The sequence below is a fragment of the Polypterus senegalus genome, chromosome 5, assembly GCF_016835505.1.
Source record: "Polypterus senegalus isolate Bchr_013 chromosome 5, ASM1683550v1, whole genome shotgun sequence".
In the NCBI taxonomy this organism is placed as follows: domain Eukaryota; kingdom Metazoa; phylum Chordata; class Cladistia; order Polypteriformes; family Polypteridae; genus Polypterus; species Polypterus senegalus.
The window spans coordinates 202,065,170-202,089,095 of NC_053158.1; the positions used below are offsets into that span (position 1 = coordinate 202,065,170).

At 42.5% G+C, this 23,926-nt stretch overlaps 1 protein-coding gene across 1 annotated transcript in view; it reads left to right on the forward strand.

Annotated features, from left to right (window-relative positions):
- Positions 1 to 23,926, forward strand: part of efr3a (EFR3 homolog A (S. cerevisiae)) — a 306,258-nt gene that overhangs the window by 143,621 nt on the left and 138,711 nt on the right. The window contains exons 6-7 of the mRNA XM_039753984.1: positions 11,565 to 11,686; positions 16,283 to 16,432. Of these exons, the coding sequence (XP_039609918.1) occupies positions 11,565 to 11,686; positions 16,283 to 16,432 (272 nt within the window). The remainder of the gene's footprint in view (positions 1 to 11,564; positions 11,687 to 16,282; positions 16,433 to 23,926) is intronic.

Here is a 23,926-nt window from a genome sequence, read left to right on the forward strand (position 1 = left end):
TGCGAATTTCACCTGTTTTAAACTTTCTCGATTCTCCGGCAAGCCTTCAATTCTGACATTATACCTTCTATTCCCATCTTCTAAAGCAGCCAGTCTGTCTCCAAGTTTTTCTCCGAGTTTTTACATTCCAAACTGACATTTACTGCTCTTTCCTCGGCACTGGCAGCTAGATGTTCGGCTATTTCGATCCGATTCGTGAATGTCTCACTAAGATGCTCCAATCGATCAGCAAGCGTGCTCAGTTTAGCGAGTTTTTCTCAATGCGCTCTTCAATTTTACCCAGCACCTGTCGGTTCAAGCTGTACCTCTTGACGAGCCTTTCATTTGCCTGTTGGATTTCCTGTCGCAGACATTCATTGGCCTGTTTCATCTCCTGTTTCAGTCTCTCATGTGCCTTTGCCGTTGCTTTCTCATTAGCCTTCTCGCTTTTCTTTATATCTTGCCTGAGGTCAGCGAGCAACACTTTCAGTTCAGATAGCTCAAATGTGCCTTCTTGTACCGTAGATGAAGCAGCAGACTCTGCTGAAGCCGGTGTCCCGCTGCTCCAGTCCCGTGATTGCGTAACTGAAGCCGCGGACCTCCCGGCCTTTTCCAGTTTCAGGTAATCCTCTCCAATCGGCGAGCTATCCACATCTGCACTCACGATCGCACCTTCGCTCCCCTTTTCGCTCTCAGCAGGCGACGATGTAGCGGACCGTGGTCCCGAGGAGTCTGTACTTTCGCCCATCTGATCCAGGTCTGTCTCTGAGAGGCCGTATCTCGAACTAGGGCTTGCTGATCGCAGCTTGGATGTAGCTTTAGTCTTCGATTCTTTCGGACCCCCCTTCTTGTTGGCCATGTTTATATGTGTTTACATATACTGTAGCGTCCCTCTCGGGTTGAATAAATACAGGATATCTCAGAATAATAAGCAAATAATATGAAAAATAGCACCACTGCTAGCGGAGCTCCACTTCAGACGTCCATCTCTCGCATCGGACGAGACCATATAATATATTGGCAAACATTTCTAAAATCCTGTGCTATTGAGTGTTGCTTGATGTGGCACAAAAATGTTGGTGACACTTTAGTTCAAGTACTGCAAAAAATGCATCAGTTACTTTTTTCTTCTTATGTAAACCTGATCTTAAGAAATGACTTCTCTTTGGGTCTCCATAACACAAAGCACTGTGGCCTTCCATTTCCTGATTCCATTCCTTACAGTTGAAGCTGACAGTTTAAACCTCTGAGATGGCTTTTTGTAGCCTTCCCTAAACCATGAGACTCAACAATCTTTGTTTTCAGATCTTTGATAGTTGCTTTGAGGATCCCATGCTGTCTGCCATTCTTCAGAGGAGAGTCAAAGGAAGGAAGCACAACTTTAACTGACCACCTTAAATACATTTGCGACTCATGACTGGACACTCCTGTCTATGAAGTTCAAGGCTTCACGAGCTCATCCAACCAAGTAATCAGCATTGAGGGGTGACAGGCATTCAAATCAGCACAATGACAAGGGGACCCACATTTGTGCACAGCCAGTTTTTCACATTTGATTTAATTTTATACAACTAAATGCTATGTCACTAAAAATCTTTGTTCAGAAAACACCGCAGTACTCCAATGTTCCTAGGAAATGAAAGACATACCACTGGTATCTTTTTGTTGTGAGGAGAGTCAATTATTTTGCAGGCTTTGAGGGGTTCCCAAACTTTTTCATATGACTGTATTTATTTTTTTCATTTTAATATATTGGCAAACATTTCTAAAATCCTGTGCTATTGAGTGTTGCTTGATGTGGCACAAAAATGTTGGTGACACTTTAGTTCAAGTACTGCAAAAAATGCATCAGTTACTTTTTTCTTCTTATGTAACCTGATCTTAAGAAACACTTCTTTGGGTCTCCATAACACAAAGCATCAGTGAAGTGAAGTGTTTGTTCATGTCTGCAATGTCACCTACTGACAGAATGTCACTTTGGAGTGGCCTGAGGTGGCATAACCGTGACACATTTCTCTTGCTATTATAGTGCCTTGCGAAAATATTCACCCCCTCTGTGTTTGTCCTCTTATGTCTATTTACAATCTGGTATTTAAATGTTTTTTTGGGGGTTAGCACCATTTCTGTGTCTGTAGAATGATGTTGGATATCGAGAAGAAGAAGAGGAGGAGTGAGAGGACAGAGCCAAGGATCAAATGGTGGAAGGTGAAAAAGGGTAGAATGTAAGGTTGAGTTCGGGGGGTGATCTAAGACAGGCACTGGCTGGCAGTGAAGAGTTAGCAACTATAACAGAAGTGGTAAGGTTTATAGTAGGGTGCTAGGCATGACATCTCAACAGAGCATGGAGGTGATGGAAACCTGCTGGTGGAATGAGGAGACACAAAAGAGTATACAGAGGAAGAGGATGGCGAAGAAGAAATGGGATAGTCAGAGAGATGCAGAAAGTAGAGCAGGAGTACAAGAAAATTGGGTGTAAGGTGAGGAGAGAGGTGGCGAAGGCTAAAGAAAAGGCGTATGATGAATTGTATGAGAGGTTGGACGCTAAGGATGGAGAGGAGAACTGATTGGGTAGACAGAGGGACTGAGCTGGGGAAGATGTGCAGCAGGTTAGGATGATAAAGGATAAAGATGGAAACGTACTCACAAGCAAAGAGGGTGTGTTGAGCAGATGGAAAGAGTACTTTGAGAGGCTGAGAGTGAGAGAGAAGGTTAGATGATGTGGAGAGAATGAATCAGGAAGTGGAAGGAGGAAGTAAGGACAGCAATAAAGAGGATGCAGAATGGGAAGATTGTTGGTCCAGATGTCATACCTGTGGAAGCATGGAGGTGTTTAGAAGAGATGGCAGTAGAATTTTTAATCAGATTGTTTAATGCAGTTTTGGAAAGTGAGAGGATGTTTGAGGAGTGGAGAAGAAGTGGACTGGTGCCGATATTTAAGAATAAGGGGGATGTGCAGAGCTGTAGTAACTACAGGGGGATAAAACTGATGAGCCACAGCATGAAGTTATGGGAAAGAGTAACGGAAACTCAGTTAAGGGAGGTGATGATTAGCGAGCAGCAGTGTGGTGTTATGTCAGGATTGAGCACCACAGATGCCATGTTTGCCCTGAGGATGTTGATGGAGAAGTAGAGAGAAGGCCAGCGGGAGTTGCATTGTGTCTTTATGGACCTGGAGACAGCATATGACAGGGTGACAAGAGAGGAGCTGTGGTATTGCATGAGGAAGTCAGGAGTGGCAGAGAAGTACGTAAGAGTGGTATAGGATATGTACGAGGGAAGTGTGACGGTGGTGAGATGTTGTAAAACTAGATAGTGGTCTTGTAAAATTAGACCATGAAGAAATTGCATAGCCCTCTTTGCCAGTGTTCAGTATATTTGTTTCTTTTTGTTCTTTATTCTCCCAATTTCACTTCTCTGAAGAAATGCAGAATCTGCTCGCTTGCGTTGGTGTTTCAGTCTAAAGGCATCTCTTTTATTTAGAGCAGATCTTTAATACGACGTAAGATGGAGGTGCTGTGCATGTCTAAGTCGTATTAATTAGAAGCCCCGGGGGTTTGTTGTAACCAAGTGGCTGTGCACCAAGTCAGCATATGTGGGCCGTGTGTGTGTGTATTCGAACATTTTTCTTGTCTTGAAATTCTGTCAGATAAACAAAGCCCTAATGTAACATTGTTTTATTTTATCATTAGCCAATTTAGGCAAAACAAAAAATGTCAGCATGCATTTGCATTGTAGATCGTGCCAAATGTAGTCACACAGAAGCTTAAAATAATCTCTGCCCCGGTTTTCTGTTATTGTAAATTCAAATTACTTTGTATTCATGATAAGGATATTTTAGGTGAAGGAAGAATTATTTCTGCCTCTTGTTTTTTGTGTGGGTGCCTCTTAATGGTTTTAGTGCCTTTAAAACGAAATATTTACAATTGATGACAGAAATTCAAGTATCAACACTGCGAAATGTGCTGTATTACTGCAGCCAGCAGTCAGTGTTGGGCTTTGATGACACGTAAAATACATCTTTAGTGTGCTTGTTCCACATGTCCATTTCACCGTGTTACGTTACAACATGTTTTAGTTTTTCCAGGATCTCACCTCTGTCTTACCCCTTGCATACAATACTTCGGGTCGCTAGTGATCCATGACAGAATCAGAATATCTTTATTGCCATTGTAACAAATACAACGAAATTAGGTGCAGTACCTGCGGTGTTACTTACATTACTTTTCCAGCTCTCATAGGGTCATATGAGACAGTGTGGACAGAGTTTCCCAGGTATGCCTCATTCATTACAACAGCAACAATTTACTTCTAAAAATCTACCCAAATAATTTAAAATAAATGATTGTTTATTCACCTAAAATGTAAAGGGCCACTAGTGACCCTGAATGCGTTAAAGTGTCAGTATTTTTTTCCTGCACACTTTAGTGCTGTGTTTTTAAACAGTGATTGGACGAAGATGCCTTTTCCAGGATTTCTTTGTATCTCTTTATGTTCATTACAGCTGCTATTATAACTTGTTACTTTTTAAGTAGGCATTTATGTCTTTAGAGAGGTAAGAGATAATAAAAGTATCACTTATTAACACAGCAAGCCCTTGAAAGAGTCCCTGTCATTGACAACAGGTGACAAGAGGGAGACTGAGAGGCATGCAGCAGGGAGACAAACAATGAAGAACGGAGTAATGCAGTACAGAATGATATTTCTTATGTCATGAGATCATAAATACTGTGGGCAATGAATTGTAAATTGGCAGAGTTTAGACAAGGAGAAGACAGTTTCAGCAGATACACAGAGAGAAACGGCCCAAGTCATGTCAAAAGAAGCAACTCCTTACACAAACAAAAGTGGACAATAAACACAGAAGGCGTTATTACAGCTGCGTTTATATTGTTTCTCATTATTTAGGTTGTTATGGCATTAGAGATAAGAAAAGAAGTGACGCTGACACATCATCACAGGAAGCCCTTGAAAGAGTGAACAGCAGAGTTAGGCAGTGCAGAGTGATACTTCCGATGCCATCAGATCAGATCCTGAATGTTCTGGGAAGGGGATTGGAGCGGCAAGAGGGTTGAACCTGAAGCACAAGGTTCATCATCAAAACGTCTTCTTACAGAAGCAAATATGGACAAAAACACAAGAAAGTGCCACATATGTCCAGTATCAATGCACTGGTAAACCGCTGAATGCTGCAGAGTGTGCCGAAAGCCACATTTCAGTGATCACAAAAATGTAATGTAGCAGACTATAATTGTGTAATTTAATTAAAAAAACATTAAACATTTAAAGTAATTAAGTATTATAAATTAGTTTAAAATGAGGTAAAGTGTTCAAGGAAGAGGTTTTAAATAAAAGTTTGGGGAGTTGTGGTTATTCGTGGCCTGATTTACACATAAACCTATGCCAGGTCCCTACAGACCCCAGGTATGTAATTGGGCTTGTTGAAAGTCTCATGTTTACAAGGGCTACCAATGTTCACTTCAGTTTTACAGTTTTTCTTGCTGTTTGACTATTATTTTGTATATTATGTTTATGGTCCCCGGATCCTCCCTGTGTGGAGTGTGCATGTTCTTCCTGTGTCTGCGTGCGTTTCCTCCCACAGTCCAAAGACATGCACGTTAAGTGCATTGGTGATCCTAAATTGGCCCGTGTGTGTGTGTGTGTGTGTGTGTGTGTGTGTGTGTGTGTGTGTGTGTGTGCGCGCGCCCTGCAGTGGGCTGGCCCCCTGCCCGGGGTTTGTTTCCAACCTTGTGCCCTGTGTTGGCTGGGATTGGCTCCAGCAGACCCCCCGTGACCCTGTAGTTAGGATATAGCGGGTTGAATGATGGATGGATGTTTATGGTCTCTTAGTATGTTATGGTTTGAATATTTTGTGTATTAATTGTTTTGTTTACACAGTGATATCTATCTATCTATCTATCTATCTATCTATCTATCTATCTATCTATCTATCTATCTATCTATCTATCATATAGTGCCTTTCATTTCTATCTATCTATCTATCTATCTATCTATCTATCTATCTATCTATCTATCTATCTATCTATCTATCCTATCTATCATATAGTGCCTTTCATGTCTGTCTGTCTGTTTTGGTCAAAGAGATGAATTTTATGGTCCCACTTCAAAAGCGAGAGGCATGTTGGCGCTATCTTCTAACATTATTAGTATGTATGTATGTGTGTATATATATATATATATATATATATATATATATATATATATATAGTGGTAGATGGGGGGCGCTCTCACTCCCTTGAACCCCTGTCCACAACTCCAGACACTAGTCCCAATAATGACTTTATTTAAATGCCACAGTGCACAAAGCACCCTCTCCTCCACAATACTATACTACAATATAATAATCACAATAAAAAGCAATCCTCCAGCTCCCAGACGCATTGCCACCCTTCCACCCAGCTCAGCTCGCCGTCTGGGAGCTCCCACAGTCCTTTTATATCTTCTGACCCAGAAGTGTTCCTAATCCCCAGTCCATGTGATTCTCAATCACTTCCGGGTCAGGTAAAAGTTCTTTTCTTCAACCCAGAAGCCCGTCGCTCTTCCTATGACGAACGGTCCTCCCTGCAGCTCCCTCTTGTGGCCCCCATGGCATCCAGCAGGGCTGTGTATAAAATCTCCATTGTCCATGATGCCCTGCTGGTCTTCTGGGGACCTCCATGCTGCAAGGAGGGCTCCACCTGGTGGCTTGGGGGTATTGGCCTGGATAAATGGCTCTTGCCATCCTCTCAGATAAGTCAGACACCAGATAAAAGTCCCAATAATGACTTTTTTATTATAATAAAGTGCACAAAGCACCTCCACTATACACAATACACTAATAATAATCAATACAACAATACAATCCTCCGCTCCCAGGCGCTTCGTCACCCTTCCTCCCAACTCAGCTCAATCTGCTGGGGCTTCCCAGAGTCCTTTTATAGACCATCCACTGGCAGTCCCTATGGTATCCAGCAGGGCTGTAAATTAAAACTCCAAGGTCCATGATGCCTTGCTGTAATTCAGGTTGCCTCCATGTTGCAGGGAGGGCTCCATCTGGCGGCTTGGGGGTATTGGCCGGGATAAACTGCCAGCCCTATACCACAATGTATGTGTGTGTGTATATATATATATATATATATATATATATATATATATATACTGCTCAAAAGAATTAAAGGAACACTTTTAATCAGAGTATAGCATAAAATCAGTGAAACTTCTGGGATATTAATCTGGTCATTTAAGTAGCAGAGAGGGTTGTTAATCAGTTTTAGCTGCTGTGGTGTTAATGAAATTAACAACAGATGCACTAGAGGGCAACAATGAGATGACCCCCAAAACAGGAATTGTTTAACAGGTGGAGGCCACTGACATTTTTCCCTCCTCATCTTTTCTGACTGTTTCTTCACTAGTTTTGCATTTGGCTACAGTCAGTGTCACTACTGGTAGCATGAGGATACCTGGACCCTACAGAGGTTGCACAGGTAGTCCAACTTCTCCAGGATGGCACATCAATACGTGTCATTGCCAGAAGGTTTGCTGTGTCTCCTGCACAGTCTCAAGGGCATGGAGGAGATTCTAGGAGACAAGCAGTTACTCTAGGAGAGCTGGAGAGGGCCATAGAAGGTCCATAACCCATCAGCAGGACCAGTATCTGCTCCTTTGGGCAAGGAGGAACAGGATGAGCACTGCCAGAGCCCTACAAAATGACCTCCAGCAGGCCACTGGTGTGAATGTCTCTGACCAAACAACCAGAAAGACTTCATGAGGGTGACCCAAGGGCCCCATGTCCTCTAATGGGCCCTGAGCTCACTGCCCAGCAGCATGCAGCTCGATTGGCATTCGCCATAGAATACCAGAATTGGCAGATGCACCACTGGTGCCCTGTGCTTTTACAGATGAGAGCAGGTTCACCCTGAGCATGTGACAGAAGTGAAAGGGTCTGGAGAAGCCATGGAGAACATTATGCTGCCTGTAACATCATTCAGCATGAGCAGTTTGGTGGTGGGTTAATGATTGTCTGGGGAGGCATATCCATGGAGGGTCACACAGACCGCTACAGGCTTGACAAAGGCACCTTGGCTGCCATTAGGTATCAGGATGAAATCCTTGGACCCATTGTCAGACCCTATGCTGGTACAGTGGCTCCTGGTGCACGACAATTCCTGGCCTCATGTGGTGAGAGTATGCAGGCAGTTCCTGGAGGATGAAGGAATTGATACCATTGACTGGCCACCACACTTTCCTGACCTAAATCCAATAGAACACCTCTGGGACATTATGTTTTGGTCCATCCAATGCCACCAGGTTGCACCTCAGACTGTCCAGGAGCTCAGTGATGCCCTGGTCCAGATCTGGGAGGAGATCACCCACAACATCATCTGTCATCTCATTAGAAGCAGGCACCGATGTTGTCAGGCATGTATACAAGAACACAGGGGCCATACAAAGTGCTGCGGACAATTTGGAGTTGCTGCAATTCAATTTTGGCAAAATGGACTAGCCTGCCACATAATGTTTTCACTCTGATTTTTGAAGCGTCTTTGAATTCAGGGCTCTGTAGGTTGATCATTTACATTTCCATCAAACGATGTGGCATTCTTTCGTTCCTAACACATTACCCAGTGTATATCAGTATAGATATCCAGGAGGATTTCTTTTTCCCATTGAGATCTGATGTGTTTTCAAAGTGTTCCTTTAATTTTTTTGAGCAGTTTATATATGACTGACCAGGCCATGGTGTACAGTTTAGAATGGACATCATGGTAACACCCTACTCTTTTTGATAGATTGCCAGGGACCTTTAATGACCACAGAGAGTCAGGACCTTGGTTTTACGTCTCATCCAAAGGACGGTGCATTGGGGTTCACAACACAGACCACTGGGTTATCACTCCCTGCTGGCCTCACCAACTCCTCTTCCAGAAGTAACCCAAGCTTTTCCTAGATGGTCTCCCACCCAAGTACAGGCCGGGCCCAAACTTACTTAGCTTCTGGAGGACTGCCTGTTCTGAAAGGCATGTGGTATGGCTGTCACTGCAGTCCCAGTGAGGCACTTTAAAGGTGTGTTGCTTTTTGGTATAAATGAGCCCCTGTAGCATTTCTTGACACTCTACTGCTGAATTAATTTGCTGTCTGAAAGTCCTCAGTGTTAGTCTGTTACATAGAGGATGTGCAGCATTGTTCATGATGGCACTCAGTTTGGACTTCATTCTATCCTCCTCTTCTAACTCCTGGGGTCCAGTGTGAGTTCCATAACACAGTCTACCCTTTTAATGAGCTTGTTGATTCGGTGGTCCTCTCTTGAAGTGCTGTTACCAGCCCACCACACCACAATGGCCATCACAGAGTTGTGGAGCATGTCACTTCCCAAGTTAAGGGAACGCGGTCTCCTAAAAAGATGAGCCTGCTCTGCCCTTTCTTCTCTAGTTCCTCTTTATTCCAAGACCACTCAAGCCTGTTACGGATGTGGACCCCCCAAGTATTTATAAGAGTCTATCACCTCTACATCCACTCCCTGAATGGTGACCGGAGACAGAGGCTCTTTGGAGCGGTGAAAGTCAATAAGCAGCTCCTTGGTTTTTATGGATGTTTAGCTGCAGACAATTCTTTCTGCACCAGGGTACAAAGTTCCCCCCCCCGACTCCTCTCCTCTGTCTCACCCCCTAATGTTGCTAGGTGGGCACCACAAAAAAAGAAAGTGCTTGCTAGCTTTAGCTCACTGAATTGAATCTGTGTATTAGTGGCATTCAGACAATAAAAAAGGAGGCAGTCAAAATAAAACTTAATTTGAAAACATTGCCTCTATAATTAGCTTTTGAAATTACTAAAAATGCTGATCTCCGTGCACAATACAAGTTAAAAGGTTCTAGAAATGGCATTTAGATTGGTGCTGGCGCCCTATAAGTACTTAGCGTTCAGTGTCATTTTGATATTAATTACAATGGCTGCATGGAAATCAAGGAAAATTATAACCTTGGAAGCCTCCATGTGTATCCGCGCTGGCAGAACTCTCGGCACATTCTGTGCGGAATTACAGGGTGCGAAATTGTAACGCAGAAGGCAAATGTGCTTCCCGGAGAAGAGAAGAGAAGAGAAGATGCACGTGGAGCCGCACCACAGAGACCCTTTGCTTAAGAGCAATTGAACAGAACAGGCTAAGGGATGGGATACGAGAATTGTCTTGAAACGACAGTCCCCATCTAATCACTTAATGGAAGTATCCACAAGTGAGGCTGCCGAGTGCAATTTAATTAAAAAGATGCCAGTTAATTGCCTGCTCTTCATCATATCGGGGAGGCGGGGTTCCCTGAGGTGTCAAATCATATTATGGGATATCATCTACTGTTAAATTCTGCTCCGTGAGTATTTGTTCTGTTCTGTGTATTGTATTGACCCCCTTTTCTTTTTGACACCCACTGCACGCCCAACCTACCTGGCAAGGGGTCTCTCTTTGAACTGCCTTTCCCGAGGTTTCTTCTATTTTTTTCCCTACAAGGGTTTTTTTTTTTGGGAGTTTTTCCTGTCTTCTTAGAGAGTCAAGGCTGGGGGGCTGTCAAGAGGCAGGGCCTGTTAAAGCCCATTGTGGCACTCCTTGTGTGATTTTGGGTTACACAAAAATAAATTGTATTGTAATGCGTCCACAAGTGACTGAAAGTGACAACGCCGGTGCAACGTTGAAGTATTAGATAATGAAAACTCAACTATTTGCCGTTGCTTCAGTCACTCCAGGTGGGAGTGGCAGGGTGGCACAGTGCTTAGTGTTGTTGCCACACACCTCCAGAACCCTGTGTGGGAGCGCCACCTATATGGAGTTTTCACATTCTGCACCTTTCAATGTGGCTTTTTTCCTTCCATGTGCCAAAGGAGGATCCATCAAGTTGTTTGATCAACAGTGAGTGATGGAAGTGAGGACAAATTGGGTCCACTAGTGGCTGGCATCTCAGTTTGGACTTTAAACAAATTCCTGCCAGATTAGGCAAAGATTCCCTTCTGTTCCTAAACTGTGAAGGCCATTTAAAAAAATGGATGGATGGACTGGCGTTCAATTTAAGTTCAAAGCTTTCAGTTCGCAGTAATATATTAATCATTTTCTTTAGATTTATGACTGGCAGGTTTGATTTAAACTTCATTGCCCAGGCTCCTCATGCTCCGTATGCAGTGGGTTCAGAAAGCCTTCAGACCCCTTCACTTTCTGCACACTTTATTGTGTTGTATATTTCAGTTTCACTCAGCTGCCCATGATAACGATGTGAAAATATCTTTTCTGAATCTGAAAGATGTGCCAATTTATTAAAAAAAAACAAAACTGAAACCTGTCCTTCATATCAGTATTGAGACCCTTAATGTATTACCCCTTTGTCAGCAGTTTCAGTTTTGTATCTCTTTGGGTTTGACTCTACGATATTCCCTACTTTCTATCTGATCTTCTCAAATTTCATTTTAATGGATGGGAAGCGTGTGTAAGTTGTTTGTCGATGATAATGCAATCGTAGTATGTGGGTGGGTTCAGTAATGGCTGATTAGCTGGCTTTCAAGTTTTATACTGTTGTTTTATTTATTTATTTATTTACTTATTTTGTTTACAGTTTGTGAAGTTTGCAAACATTGAGGAGGATACCCCTTCTTATCACAGACGGTACGACTTCTTCGTATCCCAGTTTAGTGCCATGTGCCACTCAACACATGAAGACATGGAAACAAGAACTAAGTAAGTGAGAAAGCTTTATGTCTTATGACCAGTAAGGGGCGCCTCTGAGCCCCAAGTCCCAAACACATCAACACAAATACAGGTCTGGGGTTCAGATAAAGATTCTACTTTCCATAAATTCCTCTCACAGGCTTCTCTCAAACGTTGAACGATGCACAAAATCCAAACGGTGGTCTTTGTCGTTCCTCTCCTTCAGGTGAGCTTCATCCTCTTCCACCCGACTCTGACTCCCTGATTGAAGAGGGGTGGCTTTCTTTATACCGGACCCAGGAGTATTTCGGGTACCGTCACACTGCTTCCCAGAAAGTCCTTCCAGGTGAGGTGAGGTAGAACCTCCCTAAAAGGAGGAAACCTCCTCCCCACCACTTCCTCTGGCAGCTCCCACATGACACAGCTGGGCTCCCCTTTGGAACTCCATTTCCCATGAACCCCTGCAAGTTAGGGTCTTCACTTGTGAGGAAATAGTGGTAAATGGACTACTACGGTGGTACTGAGTGATTTGGAAGTTGTAGAGAGAGAAGAGCTGCTTAGACTAAACATGCTGAAATCAAACAAATCACCAGGACCAGATAGTATTTGTTCTTGAGAGCTTAAGGAGCTTAGCGAGTGCAGATATAATCCCATATTTTTAGGAAGTCACTGCACCCTGTGGAAATTCCAAAGGACTGGAAAATGACATATATTATCCTGTTATATAAAAAAGGTGACCGGGCAGATCCAAGCAACTATAAGCCAGGAAGCTTAACGTGCATCAGAGGAAAATTAATGGAAGGAATTATTAAGGATAAGATTGAACAACACCTGGTAAGGATAGGAGTTATTAGGAACAGTCAGTGTGGGGTCAGAAGAGGGAGGTCGTGTTTTACTAACATGCTGGAATTCTATGAGGAGGCAACAAAAGGATACGATCAAAGTGGAGCTTATGAGATTATTGATCTGGACTTTCAGAAAGCATTTGATGAGGTGCCACATGAGAGGGTGGGCATCAAACTAAAAGAAGTGGCAGTTCAGGGTGTTGTGTGTAGCCTGGTGCAGAATTAGCTCAGACGCAGGAAGCAGAGGGTGATGGTGTGAGGAACCTCATCAGAATTGGCCGTTGTTAAGTGGGGTGGGTCAGTACTGGGGCTGTTACTAGTTTTATATATATATTTATATAAATGACTAGCCATCCCCCTCGGCTTCACCCGTGTATTAGTGAAACAGGACAGTGAGGCCTGCAGCCTCTGTCTCGAATTGGCGAGAATATATCGCTCTTGCAAGCAAACTGTGATTCTTGGCGCAATGAGAGAAGACGCAAAATCTACCGGAATGTTCAAACAAATTATAGAAAAATACTCGATCTAAATCCGTTAAGTAGTTCTCTTGTGAAAAGCGGACAGACATAGAAACAGGTCTAAAGAAAACTGTAAGAAATTTTGAATTGGGTTACTACGAAATTTTTAAAACCATTGGGCAAGCACCTATGGGCCAAGGGTAGCCTACAGTCCCAAGTCCTCATGGTTTGGGAGATTTCGTGATGAGTGAGTCAGTGGTATTTGGCTTTTATATATATATATATAGATATATATATATATATATATATATATATATATATATATATATATATATATATATATATATATATATATATATATAGATTTCAGGGGTAGTGCTGCTGCCTCGCAGTAAGGAGACCTGGGTTCGCTTCCCGTGTCCTTCCTGCTTGGAGTTTGTACGTTCTCCCTGTGTCTGCGTGGGTTTCCTCCCACAGTCCAAAGACATGAAGGTTAGGTGCATTGGCGATCCCTAGTGTGTGCTTGGTGTGTGTGTGTGCCCTGCGGTGGGCTGACGCCCTGTTTCGAGATTTGTTCCCTGCCTTGCACCCTGTGTTAGCTGAGATTGGCTCCAGCAGACCTCCCATGACCCTATAGTTAGGATAAAGCGGGTTGGATAATGGATGGATGGATGGATATATAGATTTGGATAGGAATAGAAATAGCAAGCTGGTTTAGTTTGCAGATGATACCAAGATAGGTGGATTGGCAGATAATCGAGAACCCATTGAAACATCACAGAAGGACTCGGATAGCAGACAGGCTTGGGCAGATTTGTGGACGATGAAATTGAATGCCAGAAAATGTAAGGTATTACACATAGGAAGTAAAAATGTGAGATTTGAATACACAATGAGAGGACTGGAACTTGAAAGTCCATTTTATGAGAAGAACTTAGAAGGTGTAGTGGACTCTACACTGTTGACTACCAGACAGCGTTCATAAGCCATTAAGAAGGCTAACAGAATGTCAGGTTATATAGCGTCTTGATGTGTGGAGAACAAGTCACAGGAGGTTTTGCTGAAGCTTTATAACTCACTGGTGAGGCCTCATCTGGAGTCCTGTGTTCAGTTTTGGTCTCCAGGCTACAAAAAGGACATAACAGCACTAGAGAAGGTCAAGAGAAGAGTGATGAGGCTGATTCAGGGCTACAGTGGATGAGTTATGAGGAAAGAATAAAAGAGCTGAGCCTTTACAGTTTAAGCAAAAGAAGATTAAGAGGAGACCTGACTGAAGTGTTTAAAATGAGGAAGGGAATTAGTCCAGTGGATCGAGACGGTGACTTTAAAATGAGTTCATCAAGAACACGGGGTAATCTTGTTAAGGGTAAATTTTGCACAAACATTAGGAAGTTTTTCTTTACACAAAGAACGATAGACACTTGGAATAAGCGACCAAGTAGTGTGGTAGACAGTAAGACTTTAGGGATTTTCAAAACTTGACTTGATGTTTTTTTGGAAGAAATAAGTGGACAGGACTGGCGAGCTTTGTTGGGCTAAATGGCCTGTTCTCATCTTGAGTCTTCTGATGTTCTAATGTTCTAATTGCCAGACAGTGTTCAGAAGCCATTAAGAAAGCAAACAGAATGTCAGGTTATATAGCGCCTTGACGTGTGGAGTACAAGTCACAGGAGGTTCTGTTCAAACTTTATAACACACTGGTGAGGCCTCATCTGGAGTCGTGTGTGCAGTTTGGGTCTCCAGGCTACAAAAAGGACATAACAGCACTAGAGAAGGTCAAGAGAAGAGCGACTAGGCTGATTCCAGGACTACAGGGGATGAGTTATGAGGAAAGATTAAAAGAGCTGAGCCTTTACAGTTTAAGAAAAAGAAGATGAAGAGGTGACCTGACTGAAGTGTGCAAAATTATGAAGTGAATGAGTCCAGTGGATCGAGACGGTGACTTTAAAATGAGTTCTTTCAAGAACATGGGGATACAGTTGGAAACTTGTTAAGAGTAAATGTCACATAAACATTAGGAAGTTTTTCTTCACACAGAGAACTACAGACACATAAAATAAGCGACTAAGTAGAGTGGTAGAAAGTCGGATTTTAGGGACTTTCAAAACTCGAATTAAGTGGACAGGACTGGCGACCTTTGTTGGGCCGAATGGCCTGTCCTCGTCTAGATTGTTCTAGTCTCTTTATGATATAAAAAAAATCCTGGGACGAGACGTGACTTTTTAGCCTAGGACAAAACGTGACATTCTCAGAGAGACACTTTCACGTCCTGCAAGACGAAACTTTGTGCCAAGAGATTCAACCAGGCCTGTGGCTGGAAATAAAAGACAAAGAGTGGATGGCAAAGTAGAATGTCGGAAAGAATTCAAAAATGCCGGTGCGATACACATGCAGAGCAGGATCGAGATAATAAAAATACTAAAATTCAAAACTCTCAATAAAAAAATGATAGTAAAGATCACATTTGTGCAAACAAATAAAAATTATTACTCGATATAATAACGGAACAGCAAGAAAAGATTGAATATATTGTTTGGATTTAAACTTTAAGTCTGAGATTGTAGATTCTTCCCAATGACGAGGCGTATCCACGAGAATTAAAAGATTTGTTGTTTGGTGAAAGTGAAATCCACATACACCAGCGGTAGAGATGCGAATTGGCTGGCGCATATGGCAGGCTGGGGGGTTGGCAAGTGAAGTGAGCAGTGCCCCCTAGTGTTCTAATTATAAGGCAGTGCCACCAAATGCTAACAATAAGGTTGACAGTCGATGGTGTGTGTATGATGGCAAAGGCGGCCTTTTCGTCAATCTTCCCACTACCCCACTCAATGAAACAATATTGTGGGCCCATGCAGAAAGCAAGAGTGGGAAATACACCACTACAATAAACGCTGTGTGTCTGCATGCTGCATTGTTAAAGGTATGATCAGCTCTCTGTTAAGGAGCTAAGTCATCAAGGAGCCTGTGGTGGTCTTAATCCGGACTCGACTAACAAAATGTATGCCAACTGTTGGCCCTGCTTGTATCTGGTATAGTAAAATATGGCTGAAATCAATCCATCTTGTAGCTATTTTTTGACGTAACCACTTACAGGAGTAAAGTAGATACCCTAACGGAGTTAACCCTGGGAATGGTGGCATGACCAGTGTGGAGTTAAGAAACATTGAGTTTAAATGTTATCAGCCCAGGTGGATGTACCTGTACATTATTTTGCCTCAACTGTACATCTCACAGACATGTTGGGTTCATCAGACTACAGTTTCTTAAACTATAAAAGCCTAAAAGTCCTCCCACTATCTTTCTACTGTTTTTTCCTTTGGCAGGATTCGAGTTGCCGGCATTAAGGGCCTTCAAGGAGTTGTCCGCAAAACAGTCAACGATGAACTGCAAGCGATTATCTGGGAGCCTCAGCATATGGATAAACTCATCCCCTCGATGTTGTTTAACATGCAGTCTGCGGAAGACACTGACCGGTAAGAATTGGCTTATCATCCAGAAACTGTCCAACCTCACAGCATTGCAAATACAGTGGCATGCAAAAGTTTGGGCCCCCTTTTGATTAAAATGTCTGTTACTGTAAATAGAAGATGAACTGCGCAAAACAAAAGGTTTTTTCATAGGCTTCATAATAATAATAGTAATACATTTTATTTATATAGCGCCTTTCCCATGCTCAAGGCACTTCACAGAGTTTAAGAAAGAATGGCTGGGTATACAGTATATAGCATTGTACAAACCAAATAAATAAATAAAGAAGATTGAGACAGTAAATTCATAGAAAGCCTAAATGACAACAGAATTGATGGTCTAACAGACACACAGGTTACATGAACATCTTGATGTGGAGGTAAACTGAGAGAAGGGTAATAAAGTCAAGTAGAGCTAAAAGCCTTCCTGAACAGGTCAGGTGAGTTTTGAGTTGTTTTTTAAACAAATTCATGGAGTCAGCTGACCTGATTCATTTCGGGATGTCATTCCAGAGTCTGGGCACTCGCTATACAGCTGAAGGCCCTGCTGTCACCAATGGAGTGTAGATTAGTGTGGGGCACAAGAAGATGGCCAGAATCAGAGGACCTTAGTGGGCAGGCAGGCACATAGTGATGGAGAAGGTCATTGATGTAGTTTGGTGAGAGGTTATTTAAGGCTTTGTAGGTTATTAGTAGAATTTTATATTCGATTCTGTAAGACACAGGGAGCCAGTGAAGACGGAGCAGGATGGGTGTGATGTGCTCGCTGCTGCTGGTTCGAGTCAGGACTCTTACAGCTGAGTTTTGAATAAGCAGGAGCTGTGATATAAGATTAGATGGGGCACCTGCCGGCAGCGAGTTACAATAATCGATGTGGGATGTGATAAAAGCAGGACAAGTTTCTCAGCGTTAGAAAAGGAGAGGAAGGAGCGAACACGGGATATGTGACGGAGGTGAAAGTAAGAAAGTTTCTTAATGTGATTTATTTGGGCAGAATAAGAGAGGGAGGAATCAAAAATGACGCCGAGATTCTTTGCAGTAGAGGAAGGTCTGATGAGATCACCGCCAAGATGGACTGGGAAGGAGCTCCTTTTATTAAGTTGTATTTTAGTCCCAATTTGCAAGAGTTTTGTTTTGTTGCAATTTAATTTTAACGAGTTCTGTTCCATCCGGGTTTTAATTTCACTAAGGCAGGTTGTGAGCTGAGAAAGCTCTGATGACGTTCCACTTTTAACATTGAAATAGAGTTGAGTATCATCTGCATAAAAATGATAACTCAGTCCATAGCTATGAATAATATGGCCAAGGGGAAGCATATAAATACAGAAGAGAAGAGGGCCGAGGACAGAGCCCTGAGGAGCTCCTTGTGTGACTGGCGCTGAGCTGGATCTGCTGTTGCCAAGACTAACAAACTCTTGCCTATCAGTCAGATAGGACTTGAACCACTGGAGGGCAGTGCCAGAGATACCCAGCATGTTCTCCATTCTAGACAGTAGACTGTCATGCCTGACCCGAGTGTCAAAGGCTGCACTGAGGCCTAATAGAATTAATATGCTGGTTTGTCCAGAGTCTGCTGCCATAAGCAAATCATTGGTTACCCGTAGTAGAGCAGTTTCACAGCTGTGCCGCGCCCTGAAACCCGACTGAAAGGGTTCCTTCAAATTATTAGAAGTTAAGCAATTGGTGAGCTGGGGGGCTACAAAACGCTCAAGAACCTTTGACAGAAAAGGTAAGTGGGAAATAGTTAAGATTGTCAGCATCAAGACCAGACTTTTATAACATTTGGGTTACAGAAGCGATTTTAAAAGTGAGTGGCACAAAGCCATTGTCAAGGGATGAGTTTATTATTATTTTAATGGTCGGGATTAAGGCATGAAGGCAGGATTTAAGTAGTGTGCTGGAGATGGGGTCCAGTACACAAGTAGTTGGCCTTATTTTACAAAGCAGATTATTAACAAAGGCAGGTGTGACTGGTGAGAACGTAGAGAAGGAGCTGGATAGAGTGGGAAAACAGGGAGAGATATAAACGGATGATGTATTTATGTTAGTTGAATTATTTCAATCTTTAATCTTGTTACGGAAAAAGTGGAAGAATTTCTCACAGACTTCAGGGATTCTACAGGGTGGTCCAGATCTAATTTTGCAGTTCCAGATCGTCTGGATGACTTTGATTTATGCAGGGACGATTCCAGTTCGGCGCGGAGACGATTCTTCATGTCGTCAGTTTGCACACTTCTCAAGGGTCCGGGATTTTTTCGGGTGATTTTCTACGTAATAAACTTAAGTTACAGCGTAATGAAAATTGCATAATTAGATCTGGACCACCCTATAGTGTTAGTGGTGCCTCCTACTGGTCGCAGAGGTCAACAAAGACTATCCCATCTGGTATGAATCGTTGGAAGTTCTACTGAGGCACAAACTACAGATAATTTTAATAACTATGGTTACTGCAGTAATGTGTCACGACATACAGTGTAATGAGCCCTGTTATACTTGTGTGAGAGCGTAGCCTCAGGCTGGGATTACTAGTCTTTTCGTAGGCTTCAGGGATTCTAGTGCTAATCCTCAAACCCCAGACACAATCACACCCAAACCAGTCTGGGGTTCAGATATTGTCCCTTTTTTAATCAATAAACATTATCTTCACAAACCAAATACAGAGAATTAAAGTGAACGGCCCAGAAAGATACTCCTCTTTCTTCACGCTCTCTCCTATCAAGCTTTGTCCACCTCCTCTCAACTCCTTGATCTTTGACTCAGCAATACTTCCCTTGGCTTGGACTTCCAAGTGAGACAGCAATCCCAGAAAGTAGGGACAATATCCCCCTTGCAGCATCCCCTGGTTGGCACCCTTGGAACCCCAAAAGAGCTGTGTTTTGCAACTCCAAATCCAATAATAACCTGTGGGTATCTGAAGGGGACCCAAATCCCAAGGATGCTGCCCTGTAGTGTATCAGGGATTTACAGTACCCAGATGCTGGAGTCTCTTTTGGTCCTCACATCATATTTGACCGGGTAAGGGTTCTTGTTCCCATCCAGTTAGAGAGCCCATCCTTGCACTTTCTTTTACCAGGGCATCCAGTCCAGGTGGGGTATCACCCTCTGGGACGCCTCACCATCTACTGTAGCACTCACACCACTTGGAGCCATGAATCTTGGACGCACAGTACCTGTTTACCAGTTTGTGTTTTTCCCCCCCTCTTTGGACCACCCTTGTAGCCCACCGCAGACAAGCATGGGACACAAGTTCAAGTCACATTCTGATTTTTATTTTCTTTTTCCTTTGTGAAAAACGCCTTCCCCATTCCCCACAAGTAGAACACAGTCCCAGTACAAGCACAGCACAATACAGCAAACAAGTCTCTTGCTTCACGCTTTTCCTTCTTCTCCACTCCTTGGGTCAAGCTTCGTCACTCCTCTTCCCGACTCTGGCTTCCTGAGTAGTGGCTGCTGGCTCCTTTTATAAGTGCTCCAGGTGCTTGATTACTCATTTCCTGCAGCACATCCAGTTGTGGCCAAAGGATTGCCCATAACAGCTCAGCAACTCCTGTTGCAGCACCCCCTGGTGGCGCCTGCGGATCCCAACAGGGCTGCACCAAACTCCAACTCCCATGGAGCCCTGCAGTAGTCCGAGGCACCGCTGCAACCAAGGGGGGTTGCCATCTAGCGTCCCGGGGGAGGTAACACTGTGGCCGCACATGCTCCCCCGGTCCTCTTAGTGTGGTCCGGGCGTACACTCTGTAGTTACTCCAGCATAGCGGACCCCATTTTAGAAATGTTTTGAGCTCACAGTCTGGCCATGAAGATTAGGCCCTTATCATAGTCCCTCAGGTCTGTCTTTACACCTGCCCATGAAATTCTGGATTACGAGGGACTTAATTTCAGCTTAGCGTGTAATCATTTCCTTTCGTATTCGAGTGATCAGAACGTTTTAGCTCATCAGTATATATGAGTGAGTCTGTCTGTGTCAAATTCCATTTCAATCTATGTTGACTTTTCAAATATTGCCTTACGTCAAAGAACACCGTTGGTCTGAAAAGATTGTTTGGTTTGAGAGATGTCTCCGTGAGCTTTGCACCTTGTTTTGATGGACCCTGCTTCATCATTTCTGTTTTCCTACATAAGGCAAGCAGCTGTAGAGAAAGAGAAAAAAAGAGAGACGTCTCAGCCAGCGTTTCCCGAACTCGGTCCTGGGCGCCCACTGTGGCTGCAGGTTTTTGTTCCAACACCTGATAGCACTGATCTCATTTAATTAGCTGGTATTTTTTTTTCTTTTATTCAACATTCAGAAAAGCCCAGCAGCATGATTTTTACATTTATAAGACACTAGCAAAATACGATCATCATGTGGAGAAGTAATGTGTTAAAGAAAAAGGAAACATTTTGAAAATAAAATAAGCGTAACATGATTGTCAATGTAATTGTTTTGTCACTGTTGTAATGAGTGTTGCTGTCATATATATATATATATACACATATACACACACACATACATATATATATACATATACATACATATATATATATATATATATATACATACACATATATATATATATATATATATATATATACACACATACACTCACCTAAAGGATTATTAGGACCACCATACTAATCCGGTGTTTGACCCCCTTTCGCCTTCAGAACTGCCTTCATTCTACATTGGCATTGATTCAACAAGGTGCTGAAAGCATTCTTTACAAATGTTGGCCCATATTGATAGAATAGCATCTTGCAGTTGATAGAGATTTGTGGGATGCACATCCAGGGCACGAAGCTCCCGTTCCACCACATCCCAAAGATGCTCTATTGGGTTGAGATCTGGTGACTGTGGGGGCCATTTTAGTACAGTGAACTCATTGTCATGTTCAACAAACCAATTTGAAATGATTCGAGCTTTGTGACATGGTGCATTATCACTGCTGGAAGTAGCCATCAGAGGATGGGTACATGGTGGTCATGAAGGGATGGACATGGTCAGAAACAATGCTCAGGTAGCCCGTGGCATTTAAACGATGCCCAATTGGCACTAAGGGGTCTAAAGTGTACCAAGAAAACATCCCCCACACCATTACACCACCACCACCAGCCTGCACAGTGGTAACAAGGCATGATGGATCCATGTTCTCATTCTGTTTACGCCAAATTCTGACTCGACCATTTGAATATCTCAACAGAAATCGAGACTCATCAGACCAGGCAACATTTTTGGTGAGCTCGTGCAAATTGTAGCCTCTTTTTCCTATTTGTAGTGGAGATGAGTGGTACCCGGTGGGTCTTCTGCTGTTGTAGCCCATCCGCCTCAAGATTGTGCGTGTTGTGGCTTCACAAATGTTTTGCTGCATACCTCGGTTGTAACGAGTGGTTATTTCAGTCAAAGTTGCTCTTCTATCAGCTTGAATCAGTCGGCCCATTCATTCTCCTCTGACCTCTAGCATCAACAAGGCATTTTTGCCCACAGGACTGCCGCATACTGGATGTTTTCCCTTTTCACACCATTCTTTGTAAACCCTAGAAATGGTGCGTGAAAATCCCAGTAACTGAGCAGATTGTGAAATACTCAGACCGGCCCGTCTGGCACCAACAACCATGCCACGCTCCAAATTGCTTAAATCACCTTTCTTTCCCATTCTGACATTCAGTTTGGAGTTCAGGAGATTGTCTTGACCAGGACCACACCCCTAAATGCATTGAAGCAACTGCCATGTGATTGGTTGATTAGATAATTGCATTAATGAGAAATTGAACAGGTGTTCCTAATAATCCTTTAGGTGAGTGTATATTTACATATATACATACACACACACACATATAAACATATATATATATACATATACACACATATATTTATATATATACACATACATATATACATATATATATATATATATATATATATATATATATATATATATATATATATATATATATATATGTAATGGATGGCGACCATTTATCGGCCAATACCCCAAGCCGCCAGGTGGAGCCCTCCTTGCAGCGTGGAGGTCCCAGAAGACCAGCAGGGCATCATGGACATTGGAGTTTTTATGCAAAGCCCTGCTGGATGCCGTGGGGCCACAGGAGGGAGCTGCAGGGAGGACCGAGGGCTTCTTTGTGCCCTGTGACCGGAGGTTCGTCACAGGAAGGCGGCGACTTCGGGTTGAAGAAAGGGACTATTTACCCTGACCCGGAAGGGAAAAGGACTTGTGGACTATTGGGCAGAAATACGTCCGGGTCAGGGATTATAAAAGGACTGTGGGAACTCCCAGACAATGAGCTGAGCTGGGTGGAAGGGTGGCAACGCGTCTGGGAGCTGGAGGATTGGTTATTTGTGCATTATTGTGGTTTATTGTGAGTTTAATGAGAATTGTGGTGGAGAGTGTGCTTTGTGCACTGTGGCAAGAAAATAAAGTCAACATTTGGACTTTTACCTGGTGTCTGGAGTCGTGGACAGGGGTTCAAGGGGCGAGCGCCCCTATCGTTCACAATATATATATATATATATATATATATATATATATATATATATATATATATATATATATATATATATATATATATATACACATAAATCCACACATATACACACATACATATACACATATATATATATATATATATATATATATATATACCCTTTAGAGTGCGAGCAGCTGTTGCTGGGGGTGCCAAAATCCATCGAAGAAGAAAAATGAAAAACATTATTTGTGCAAAATCTTAATTTATCTATCCATGCCTAAATAATTAAATGGGCAGGCTATTTCGTATCAGTGCAATACGCTGCTTGTTAAAACGGATGACTTCCGCTCTTACGTGCACTTACTGTAGTGCTGCGTGGGTATTATGAACTATCGTATCTGTTCAAGTTCTATTTAAATTTTAAATATAAGTAATTTTTATTTAGTCGACAGAAATATCTTTGGTAGGAATGTAAGTTGAATTTAGACTTTAAATTTCTATGGTGAAGAAAAATGTATGCAATGATGAAGAAAAATGTATGCAATGATGACTAAATTCAACTTACATTCCTACCAAAGATATTTCTGTCGACTAAATAGAACCTACTTATATCCAAATAGAACTTGAAAAGATACATTTTTTCAAATCTGATTGTGCATTTTAGATCGTTTTGACGTGCACTTCATCGAGCCTGCGTGTTATTGTGCTCTCGCCTGCCTGCCTCAATAAGTCACCATTGCTTCGCTCTTACTTTTTTACCGTTCACTTAATCATGGCTAGTCGCGAAAAAATTAATAAATGGAAGAAGGATTACACTGAGTATAGCTTTACCAAAACAATTATTGATGGCGAATAAAGTATCCATTATTCATAAAGCTTCAATTGGTGATCTGTTTTTCTGCGTTAACCTCATATTTTTTCATACTTCTTCTCAAACCAAGGGGGTGTAAAATCGGCATCATCCGTCACAGGGGGTGCAAGAGTAAAATGAATCGGGAAGCAGTGATATATATGTATGTGTATATATAATATATGTTT